The sequence below is a fragment of the Diabrotica virgifera genome, chromosome 4 (genome assembly GCF_917563875.1).
Source record: "Diabrotica virgifera virgifera chromosome 4, PGI_DIABVI_V3a".
NCBI classification, from domain to species: domain Eukaryota; kingdom Metazoa; phylum Arthropoda; class Insecta; order Coleoptera; family Chrysomelidae; genus Diabrotica; species Diabrotica virgifera.
In genome coordinates, this window is record NC_065446.1 from 179,918,080 (window position 1) to 179,930,375 (window position 12,296).

At 33.8% G+C, this 12,296-nt stretch overlaps 2 protein-coding genes across 2 annotated transcripts in view; one reads left to right on the plus strand and one right to left on the minus strand.

Moving 5' to 3' along the window:
• Nucleotides 1–1,431: 1,431 nt before the first annotated feature.
• On the plus strand, nucleotides 1,432–2,280 carry LOC126883754 (52 kDa repressor of the inhibitor of the protein kinase-like). The gene has a single exon (XM_050649418.1). The coding sequence runs from the start codon at nucleotides 1,432–1,434 to the stop codon at nucleotides 2,278–2,280; it is 849 nt and encodes a 282-aa protein (XP_050505375.1).
• A 1,606-nt stretch (nucleotides 2,281–3,886) lies between these two features.
• The window catches only part of LOC126883273 (neuroplastin), a 221,750-nt gene continuing 213,340 nt past the window's right edge, over nucleotides 3,887–12,296 (minus strand). Inside the window, exon 7 of the mRNA XM_050648608.1 lies at nucleotides 3,887–7,406. Coding sequence (XP_050504565.1) covers nucleotides 7,355–7,406 — 52 coding nt within the window. The 3' untranslated portion in view covers nucleotides 3,887–7,354. The remainder of the gene's footprint in view (nucleotides 7,407–12,296) is intronic.

Genomic DNA, 12,296 nt, shown 5'->3' on the forward strand with positions numbered 1-12,296 from the left:
GTGTAACAAAAATACAGGTCATAAATTTAATCACATATTCTGGGACCAAAAATAGTTCGATTGAACCTAACTTACCTTTGTACAAATGTGCACATAAAAAAAGTTACAGCCCTTTGAAGTTACAAAATGAAAATCGATTTTTTCCAATATATCGAAAACTATTAGAGATTTTTTATTGAAAATGGACATGTGATATTCTTATGGCAGTAGTATCTTAAGAAAAAATTATAGTGAAATTTGGACACCCAAATAAAAATTTTATGGGGGTTTTGTTCCAACAAAGTGGAAGTTTTCGGTAAGCCTTTTTTGTAATAGCGAGCAACAACATATAATCCTGCAAAAGGCACATATAGAGGATAAGAGCTTTAAAATGATACCCAATTTGCCTAGAAAAATAATTATTTAGGGGTTGATTTGTTGAGTACGAAAATCAAGTAAATTATTTTAATAATGTGGATGATAACTTTTAATATAAGTTACATTTTAAATTAAACAAACTATTTCAAGTCTAATAGGTCTAGTCGATCAATTCTTTCAAGGTTGTGTTTTTTTAGGAGATCCTCTGGCCTTGGATTCACACTCAAAAAGCAGTGGACCTACCAACTCCTCAAGCGAATCCAGACCTACAATTAACTCTGAAGGTAAAGTGAAAGAGCTCTCTTCAAATCATATCATCAAAGATATAGGGCTATATGTAAATAACAAGCCTGATGATTACACAAAATATCTTCTTTTGGAAGAACATTGGAAGCCACCCTCAAACTACGTGTATCCATATTCAGAAAACTCAAAGGGCGTTAAAAGGTATTTGTCTAAAACCCACCTAGAAAATCATCCATGGCTTGTACTTTCACGAGTCGAAGAAAAGGTTTGTTCTGTAAATACTGTGCACTTTTCGCCCAAGAAAAGGCAGGTCACAATAAGGGCGTGAAGCTGGGGAGACTTGTAATTGAACCTTTGACACGGTTTAAAGACTTAACAGGAAAAGATGGCGACTTGCAAACCCATGAAAGAAGTTTATACCACAAAACCTGTGTAGAAATGGGGAAAGACTTTTTGAAAACTTACAAATCACCTAATAAAGAAGTTATCAATAAGGTATGCTCTGAGCGGCTTCGTCAGGTTACAGAAAATCGTGAAAGGCTAAAGCCAATTATCAAAACCATTATTTTGCGTCAAAACATACCTTTTCGAGGTCACAGGGACGATGGTCCTATCAACATAGACATTGAGACTTCAGCAGCAAATCAGGGGAATTTCAAAGCTCTCTTGCAGTTCAGAGTAGACGCGGGTGACAAAGCTCTCGAAAAACATCTTAATACATCATCTTCTCGAGCAACATATATTAGCAAAACAACGCAAAATGCTTTAATAGAGTGTTGTGGGGATGAAATTCTGAAAAGAATACTCGAGTCCAAATATTGGTCTATGATGTTTGACGAAACCAGTGATTTGTCTCATAAGGAACAGATTACATTAGTTGTCCGTTATATTTGGAAAGATGCCGTAAGGGAGGACTTCATAACTTTTATTGATGCATACAATGCAGCAGCAGATGTAAATGGTAAAGAGAACAAACTATCAGGGAAAACTCTAGGTGAAATAGTCTTAAGGAATGTAAAAGAACTTGGCTTAGACCTTAGTTACTGTGTAGGCATAGGTACAGATGGGGCTTCGGTAATGACATCTGAAGAATCAGGTAGTGTAACAAAGATCCAATCAGAGGCAGTTAGTGCAAAACGGCTTCCATGCTACAACCACGCCTTGAATAATTCTATTTCTAAATCTAATAAGATTCGATCCATAAATAATGCCGTTGGCATTATGAAAGAAGTCATTCACTTTTATAATCAGTCAGCAAAAAGGAATGCTGTTCTAACTGAACACGTAGGAGGGCAACTAGTGAGCCTCTGTGAAACTAGGTGGGTAGATAGACATGATGCAGTAATTTTATTTTTTTGTGCATTGCCAGAAATTGTCGATTCATTTACAGAGATAAGCGAATGGAAAGAGTCCGAGTCAGCCAAAAAGGCCGTGTTGTATATCAACTCGATAACAAGCACTGAATTCATTTTTTCTTGCGTTTGTCTGGTAGATATTCTGAAAAGGACCCTTCCCCTAAGCAAGTTATTGCAAAAACCAAACTTAGACTTGAACAAGGCTTCCAATGCAGTGACAGACACACTGACATGTCTGAAGGATAGGAGACGAAATTGTGATGATCATTTCACAGAGTTATACTTGGAAGCTCTAACTACCTCTGAAAAGCTGGGCGTGTAGCTCAAAATGCCCAGAGTAGTGAAAAGCCAGTGCCTCTACGAAGCAGAGACAGTGATGGAATATTATAGGATGTCCATGTATATACCACTTCTCGACAATGTCATCACTGATCTACAAACCAGGTTCTCCGAAGAAAACCTATTGTGCTTTGACCTCAACCTTTTAATGCCTGCAAATATGTTGAACACCAATGTCAGCGAAAAATGCTTTGAGTTGAGCGTGAGGCTGCAGAAAGTTTGCCAGAACTTTAAAACTCTTTTGCCCAGTGATTCTGAAGTTGTACTTGAAGGAGAGTTAAGCATTTGGAGAGCGAAGTGGTCAAGGGAGAAAGAAGAAGGAATGAAAATTCCAAACTGTGCCATAGAAGTACTCAAATGCTGCGATGGAGATATGTTTCCAACTGTACGAACACTTCTACAAATACTTATCACGTTATCACACTACCAGTAAGTGTTGAAAGTGCTGCAAGGTCATTCAGCAGCCTTAAGCTCGTTAAATCCTGGCTACGGACAAGAATGGTTGAAGAGAGGTTGAATGGATTGTGCCTTTTATACATACATCGTGATATTGAGGTGAATTTTGAGAACGTAATTGAGCGTTATGCTAAAGGAGGAAAAAGAAGGCTGGACTTTATTGTTTAAGTTTTATAATACTTAATAGTTACATAATTTACAATGAATAAACTTTAAGATTTGGGATTTACAATGTATATACATTGTAAATCCCAAATCATAGTTAAAGACACGTTAAATGCTACTAGAAGCACTCCCGAATCATAATTTACAATGAATAAACTTTATGAGTTGGGATTTACAATGTATATACATTGTAAATCCCAAATCCTAGTTTATTCATTGTAAATTATAATTTACAATGAATAAACTTTATGAGTTGGGATTTACAATGTATATACATTGTAAATCCCAAATCATAGTTTATTCATTGTAAATTATGATTCGGGAGTGCTTCTAGTAGCATTTAACGTGTTGGGATTTACAATGTATATACATTGTAAATCTTAAATCATAGTTTATTCATTGTAAATTATGATTCGGGAGTGCTTCTAGTAGCATTTAACGTGTCTTGGTTTGTCTGTTTCTACGGCATCTTGATTGTAAATTTAGTATAGGTTAATTAATTTTTATGTATAGTCCCTATATAAACTGTATAGTCCTCTACAGTTTGAGCAGTCTTGCCAATTGCCTATAAGCAGGCAAAAATCGGACCGACAAAGTGCGAAATGCAGATTCTGTCACACTGATGACGAGACGGCAGAACACGTTCTGTGCAACAATCCAAGATAGGATAAGGCTCAATACATTTAAGCATTATCAACTCGAGCCCTGCGACTTAATAAGAGTGTTACCTAAGGTCATAATAGACTTTGTTAAACAGGATGGGCTGAACGGACAACTTTGATCTAGGGATGAGCCACAATAGAACTCTTAGGTCGAGTGTAAGAATGCTTAAGCGTCCACTCATATTGAACCTGACCTAACCTAATATTTCATTATCTTGGTACTTTCTTTACGAATGTCTTGTAATGTATATTTTTTAACAAAATAAATAATAGGAGATGAGGAACGGACAAAAAAAAACAAAAAAATAATTTTAAAAAATTTATTAAATAATATTGACATAAACTAAAATTATATAGTAACAGTGAAATAAACAAAATAAAAAGAAATATTCACAAAATAATATATATGCAAAGGTGTATGAATGAAAAGTAATGCGAAAACTAACACCCAGATGAGGTGTGAACAGGACTGTTAATATATAATGATAAAGGCCTCATATAATATACATCTACATTTAAGAGAATGGATTTTCCACGCGCATATTTTTTAAAACTGCAAATTAGCCTTAAAATAAAAACTCTAGATTTCTTTCTACCAATAAGATCGTCTTGGTTAACGTTTTCTGGATGATTTACTACTACTTATGTATGTTATAGCAAACAGCTTTGAATATATTCTTAATATTCCGTTAAGCGGAATTGATGGGAATGTTAAAAAGCTAAATATTTTGGAATTGTATCAGTTGACAAATACATGTTAAGACTATTTGTTTTAAAAAAAGTTTCAAATGAACTCTACTGCATCATGTTACACTTAATTTTCCAAAAATAGATATAGCGGATGTTTTAATAGTTACATTCAAAGGTTCTTATATATTATGTCGCTTCGATTGTATATCCTCTACTATCCATCAGTGATCTACAGAGCGCAAGCTATCTGAAAAAGAAGCTGGAAAAAGAGGGACTAAGATGTCTCGACTATATAAGCATTGACACTTCAAACTTTAAAGTATCTGAATATTTATTAGGAGCACACTACTAAAATAACGGTAATTTCTTGAATTTTTTTGTATACATTGAAATTGTGGAATAGTGACTGCTTAAAAATTTGGACCAAAAATTTGGCAAGTAGAGTCGAGGTATGACAGATTGAAGTCATTTTCGTCCTTTTTTGCAAGAGCCCAACCCTCAGAATTCCTCACCTTAGAACTCGTGCAAAACTTGCACAGAAAAAGTCGGAATGCACACTATATTTATTTATGAAATGCAAACTAATGATTGAAAACGATCGGTCATACACATATATTATGTGTCACATAACTTTGGAGAGGTGTTAGGATACTCAGAAAAACTAAAAATAATAAAAACAAAGAACGTCTTTTCCTCTTAGTTCATAAAGGAGCAAAATTAGGAAAGAAAACCCTATCCCACCAACACCTCTTGTAAAAATATAAACGGTTAAGACAAGCAGTGGATCTTATGTGTCAAATTCACGTCTATTCCACGAATTTTCTGTTTAAGTAAATTGTAGATCTTTGGTTGTATATATAGTTACTTTTGTTTCATCTAAAAGTTATCTATTTACATTAACCATATAAAATGTTTCTGAAATGTTATTGAAGAATTAAGATTTCCAAAGAATGTCTCCAACTAAAATCAGTTTGGTAAAATCTTGTTTTGTTACAAGTGTACAAATGTTTGATGCAAAATATCTATTATGAGGTTGTACTAAATTGTAAGTATATTTAAAAATAAAAAATACTGTAGCTGCTTAAAGAAGCATTCGGGAAAAAAAATAATTTCTTAATTTCCCCCAAAAACTTTAAAATTAAATTAATAGCTTTGTCTTATATGTGTTATATCTGCTTATAATACCACCACACTCAAGTTTAAAAATCTTCCAATGATTGTTTTATGGATTTTTAGGACAAATATAAGTTGTTTGTTTACGAACTTTTGTAAAGTTTAGAATTTTAAAAATTTGTGTTGGTCGAGACAGTGTCTAATAGGGAACTTGCACATTTTTGTTTTATTACATAGTAATGTTCAGTTTCGTTTAAAAATAAGATTTCCAAAATTTCACGCATCAAAACCTCATAAAGAAGTACAAATTTTGAAATCTTCTGTGTATTTAAATCATTTCAAACGATCGAAAAAGCGCGCGACCCCTTGTGACGTCGTATCATAATATATTTTTAATGGCATTTCTCATGTCTCATAAAAAATTATTTCCATTTTGTTTACTTATGAGTTTAATACAGTTTTTGAAGAGACAGTATTGAAATGTGTGTGTTGTAGTGTTGTTACCATGGAAAATGTCCTAAAAGCAAACACTGCAAGTGTCGTTTAGTACAACAAAGTTTTCTATGTGAAATCATCTTTTTTAATGTAATTATTTAATATCTGCTGCCTGCTTAACAGTTTTTTGTTTAATAAATCAAGTGTATTTTGAACATAAGAAAATATAACTTTTGGTATATTTTGGTAGGTGTACATTACAGATTGAATGATATTTGCCTATACAATATTTTTCTGGAATTATTTTTACTATAAAATTAAAATAAACTAATAATAATAGAGATTTATCTTCATGATGGGTAAGTTATCATACTGCCCTTTAGAAAAATCCTCTCCGGTCATTTTAAAAAGAACGTCTTAACAAAAACTCTCAAATATTATGAAATATTTAGTTCACAGCAACTATTTAAAGATTTATAAAACTGAGATATACCATAAAATGATTACAACAAGTAAACGAATATCAAACATAATGAATTAATGGCGCGGACCTCAAACATTATAATGATATGACGTCAGGACCAATGAGGGTGTGTTTTGGACTGGCTGCTATAATTTGAATTATCTCTCGATTTTAATCGTCTTTAGAGGCCAAACTAAAGACAGAAACAACTTTTTTTTTCTTTGATATATATTTTAAATTATGTTTTGTTGTGATTTATAGCATTTTTTTCGAATTTAAAATTTTATGCAAGTTCCCTATTGCCCTCAAATAACCTTAAACTTTGGAATCTTGCCACAAAACGTTGTGGTTGTCACATGAAACTGGACAAAAAGAGAAGCGCTGAGCAGTGAAATTGAGGCAGCTCTATTTAGCTGAAATCTACAAGTACCGATCAGAAAGACATAGAGTGCAATATTATATAATATATTCTATTCTTATTTATCGAATGAACCGAGTACGTCTCCAGAAAAATTCGTGGATCATATGAAGTACTTTTTCATCTGTATCCATTATCACAAAAATCGAAAAAACGATGACATATAAATGAAAAAACAGTCCACAAATAAAAACTTAATTTTTTTTTTAACAATGCAATAATATATGAACAGGAGTGTACATTTTCTCTTTATTCTTATGTTATAAATATATACAATGGTATGACATTTTGTTCACGTTAAATATCAGCCCATTTAGTTGCATAACAATGATTTTACAATATCTACATATTTTAAGTACTAAAAATTATAAGTAACGGAAAACTTCTTCAAAAATAGAAAACAACATGCATATTTAACCTACAATAAAAAGGCTGTTATCTAAGGCAAACCAGTGGGAAGGCTTTTTAACAATTTAAACCTAACCTAAATTTTAGTTTTTTTGTACAGTACCTCCAAACACCTTCGAGCGAAATGTTGTTGAGGCGAATAGTCCCAACTACACATGACGAATATAACTGTTTAACTTCTATATAGTTCTTAACTTTATATTCTATTTTATTATGCTGTACTGCTTTTTACCTCTTGTCTAGTTCTTCACTGTCTGTGCCTTAGGTTTGCATCTTTCCCGTGGTCTGGTGTATTCTTTCTGGAAAATAACATTAGATAAAATTTAAAGTCATATATCTAGACGGATTTATCAAATCCATCAACATTTTCGCTTTATTTTTTAAATTTCTAAATGGGTTAGAAAGAGAAGTGTAAGCCGAAAATGAATTCAGATATTTTTACAAGTTCTGAAACTGTTTTCTTGTAGCATGTCTAAGTTTTATATCATGTTTAAAGGTTGTTCTTATCAAATGGACCGTGATAGTCGTGACGTCAAATCAATGTTGGCTACTCCGAAAAGTTTTCCAAACAAAGCAAAAATTCACACATGGTGTTTGTTTTCGTTTTTATAATTGGAATATATTGCTTGCAGGATGTTTAATTTTTACAAAATAGTAATGGGTTGGGTACCCTGATTGTAATTAATGCTCATAATATTATATTTCCCACCATATTTCCAAAGAGGACTGGTTAAAAACCTGAAGAAACGCAGTAAGTACTATGTAGTGTGTAAATCCTTGATTTTGTGTAAGGAGATTTATAAAATTAAAAGCAAGATATAGCCCGATCAAAGAATAATCTGACCCAAAAAAAATAAAGGAAGGATGAAAATTTGGCTATAAGTAGTTGAAATTATCTATTATTATATAAGAAAAAGTTTACAATTCTACATCCCCTCCATTTTATACCCCCCCCCTCTCGAAGGTGAAAAATATACATTCAAAATAAGTCCGGAATTGGATAAAATGACTAATTCTAAGCAACTTTTGTTCTATAGAGTTTTTTCCCTAAGACAATACTTTTCGAGTTATTTGCAAGTGAATATGTTCATTTTTAACAGAAAAAAACATGTTTTCGGACGGTTTTTTGGAGATAACTCAAAAAGTAGGTATTTTCGCAAAAAAAATATTCCCAGCAAAAATATAGCTTATAAAAAACTGAAAAAAAAATGGTGTAGTATGCTTGAGGTCTGTAGACCCAGTAGAAACAGTTGTAGCTAATGAAAAGTAGGTTCTTCTTCATGAAATTCCAAATCGAATATTTCAATTTGAAATAACCCAAAAACGGAGCTCTTTTCGTGGAAAATTCATTACAACTTTTTTTAAAGTGTTTAAAAAAAGGTTTATTTATGTTTTTTAAAAAACCTTCCAACATTAAAAGTAAGTGAGTTACGCTCAAAATATTGTTGGTCCCATTTATTTTTTAGTAAAAAAAACGCGAAAATCGCCCCCTAATTAGCATTACAAATAAATTTTATCATTACCACTTGACAAGTTACTTTGCTTATGTATTATTTATATATGACAGGGGTGGCCAAACTGTGGCTCGCGAGCCACATGTGGCTCTTTGAAGGATAATCTGTGACTCAACAAATGTACCTGAATTTCTTTTAATTTTTGTGTTTAAAAATGTCTTAAATTACTGCCAACAAATATATAAGAGACTAAGTGTAACATCAGGACTGATACGACAAGGAGACCCCTTATCACTGTTGCTATTCAATTTGGTATTAGAATTTGTAATAAGTAAAATATCATCCGAGCTGACAGGAGGATTTGCAAATCGAGGATCAAAACTATTGCTGATGATCTACGTGCAGTCGCTCATTCTACAAGAGACGTGAGAGGTGTGTTTTCACAACTCGAGGAAGAAACGGGTAGTTTGAGCTTTCGAATAAATAAAGAGAAGACGAAATAATGCTAGTAGCCAAAAAACCAAAACCAAGACTTAGGCATAACATAGCTATTAATTACCATAACTTCGAAGTAATGCAAGATTTTAAATATCATCAAAGATGACAACCACAAATAAAAAGAGGTATCAGCAAGGATAGCCGCGTGTAATAGAGCATTATACTACTCCCTACCATCATTATTAAGATCTGCTATTAAGATCAAAAGCTGCTAAAAAGACAATCTAAATTAAGACTGTACATGCCAATTATTCGCCCAATTGTTACATATGGAAGTAAAACATCAGCAAGATGTAAATGAATTGCTGGTATTTGAAAAGAAAGTTGTCATTCCAGAATGATATTTTGCCATCAAAGAGATGAATTGACAGGAGAGTGGAGAAGGCGCCGCAATGCTGAATTGGTAACTGTGTATGTACTGAAATAATCGTCAGACAAATAAAAGCTAAGATAAGATGGGCAGGTCATGTGGTAAGATCAGAGGAAGACATAATCTTAAGACAGTGTTTTTTGAGAGACGGCAGCAGATCAGTAGGCCGTCCCATAAAAAGCTGGAACGATGATGAAGAATCGAAGAATCCTGAATTAGTAAAGGCTGCTTGTAGAATTATTTGCATATTTGAAACGACGATGTGAGCTATTTTGTTTCACTGTAAAATTCGTGAAATCCAAACACTGAGAGAGAAATTTAATACCTTTTTTACACTTTTTGAATAATTGTTTAATTGGGGCTCGAGAAAAATGTCAAATTTTGGAAAGTGGCTCAGACTATCAAGGATCTTGGCCACCCCTGGTATATGATCTGTAAGTTTCATCGGTTCAAAGTGGTTATTTTTGAAAAAGCTGTAGTTAAAATGGCTTGAACGAGTAACTAATCAAGAGTTTAGGCAAATTTTGAACAGTCATAGCATAACCAATTTTTGTCTAACTTCTTCTTCTCGTTGTCCTTATGCCCTATAAGAGCGTCGGACTTTGGTATCACCTATCCATCTTTTACCCATTTCTTCCACGCCTTCCGGTCTCTTGCCATTTCCTTCATCTGTTGCACTGTTTTCCCTCTCTTTGTCCCGATTTCCTCGATTTGCTCCATCCACCCCTTTCTAGGTCTGCCCCTTCTTCTTTTCCCCTGTCTTTTGGCATCTGTCACCTTCTTTACTAGTCTGTTCTCGTTCATCCTAGTTATATGTCCAAACCAATTCAGTTTTCTTTTTTCAATTTTTTTTTCTATTGGTTCCTGGCTTAGCACGTTTCTGATGTTTTCGTTCCTTTCCCTGTCCATCTTCGTCTTTCCAGCTATTTTTCTCAGATGCTTCATTTCTGCTGCATTTATGGCACTTTCATGTCTCTTATTTGTGACCCATGTCTCGCTTGCATATAGAAGAGTTGGTGCTGTGATTGTATTATATACATGTATTTTTGTTTCCTGGCTGATTTCCCGTTTTCCCAGTATCGTATTATTAATCGCATAGTATATTTTCGTAGCTTTCTTTGTCCTATTTGCAATTTCTAGGTCTAGCTTTCCGTCATTTGATATTATCGTTCCCAGGTACTCGTAGGCCGTCACCCTCTCCAATTCTTGTCCTCTACAGAACACTCGTGTTTCACCTCCAATCTCGTGCTCCTGCTGACCTATTTTCATCGTCTTGCATTTGCTGATGTTTATTTCTAATTTCATTTTCTCTATTTCCTCAATCCATACATCAATTAGTCGTTGCATCTTTCTCGGGTTGTCTGCTATGAGAACGACGTCGTCCGCATACAGTAATCCTTCTATCATAACTGGTGTTAGGTGTGTGTAGCCTATTATTGTTTTTAATTGATTAGTCCTTATTTTCACATTTTTAAATAATTGATCCATAATTATGACGAATAGGAGTGGGCTTAGGCTATCTCACTGTTTTATTCCCTTGTTCATCCTAAATTCTAGTGATCTGCTACCTCCCATTTGTACTTTTCCCACCACTCTACTGTACGTACTTTTAATTATCTCTAATAGTTTCCTCGGTATTCCCAGCTCCTCCATAGTATTCCACAATACTTTCCGGTCTACTGAGTCGAACGCTGCTTTAAGGTCTATGAAGGTTATATATATGTTTGTTCCCCGATCATTATTTTTTTCTATTATATTTCGTAGTATGCTTATGTTGTCAACTGTTTGTCTTTGGGCTCTGAATGCTGTTTGTTCGTCTTCAAGTTTTTCTTCTACCTCTGTTCTTAATCTGCTTTCTATTATTCTCGTATATAGCTTGAACACTGCTGATGAGAGGCATATATCTCTATAGTTTCCACAGTTGGATTCTTCTCCTTTCTTGTGAATTGGGATCAGTAAGTTTTCTTCCCACTCTTTCGGCATTTTGTTTGTTCTCCATGCTTCTCTCATTATTTCCAGCAACCACTTCTTTCCTTCTTTCCCTATCCATTTTATCATTTCGGGATCAATTTTATCTGCTCCGCTCGCTTTTCCTATTTTTATTCTACTTATCGCTTCTTCCAATTCTTCTGTACTTATTTCTTCCATTTGGTTTTCGTCCTCTGCTGTCTGTTCTATGGTTCCCTCTGTCTCTATTTCTTCACTTTCCTCGCCCATATATTTCTCTTCATAATATTCTCTCCACACCTCTAGTATTTCTGTTGTATTTGTCTTTAGTTTGTTGTGTTTGTCTTTTACACCTCTGAGTTCTTTTCTTTTCTTTCCTCTTAGACTCCTTACTTTATTCCAGAAGTATCTGTTGTTGTCTCTGTAATTTTGGTTTAGGGATTCACCAAACTTCTTCCAACTCTCTTTTTTTCCCTTTCTTATTAGTTCTTTCACTATGTTTCTGTGTTTTTGGTATTCTTTTTTATCTTGTTCCTCTCTTGTGCGGTTGTATTTTTTCCATGCCTTTTTCTTTTTCCTCACTCCTTCCTGTATATCTGCATTCCACCATTCCGTCTTTTTCTTTAACTTTCCGACTGTTAGATTTCCGCATATCTCTTCTGCCTTATTTATTATTACTTCTTTAAATTTTTCCCATTTTTCCTCCATATCCATTTCTATTTTCTTTCTCTCCTCCATTTTGAACTCCTTATCAGTTTCTTCTTGGTATCTCCTTTTCTTTTGTTCATCTTTTAGCTTTTTTATTGCTATTCTGCTGTATTCTATCTGTTCTTGTTGTACCGGTTTTCGCCATGTCATCTCTGCCATTACCAGTCTGTGATCAGTTTCGATCTCTGCTCTCTGTTCTGTCCAGACCTGTT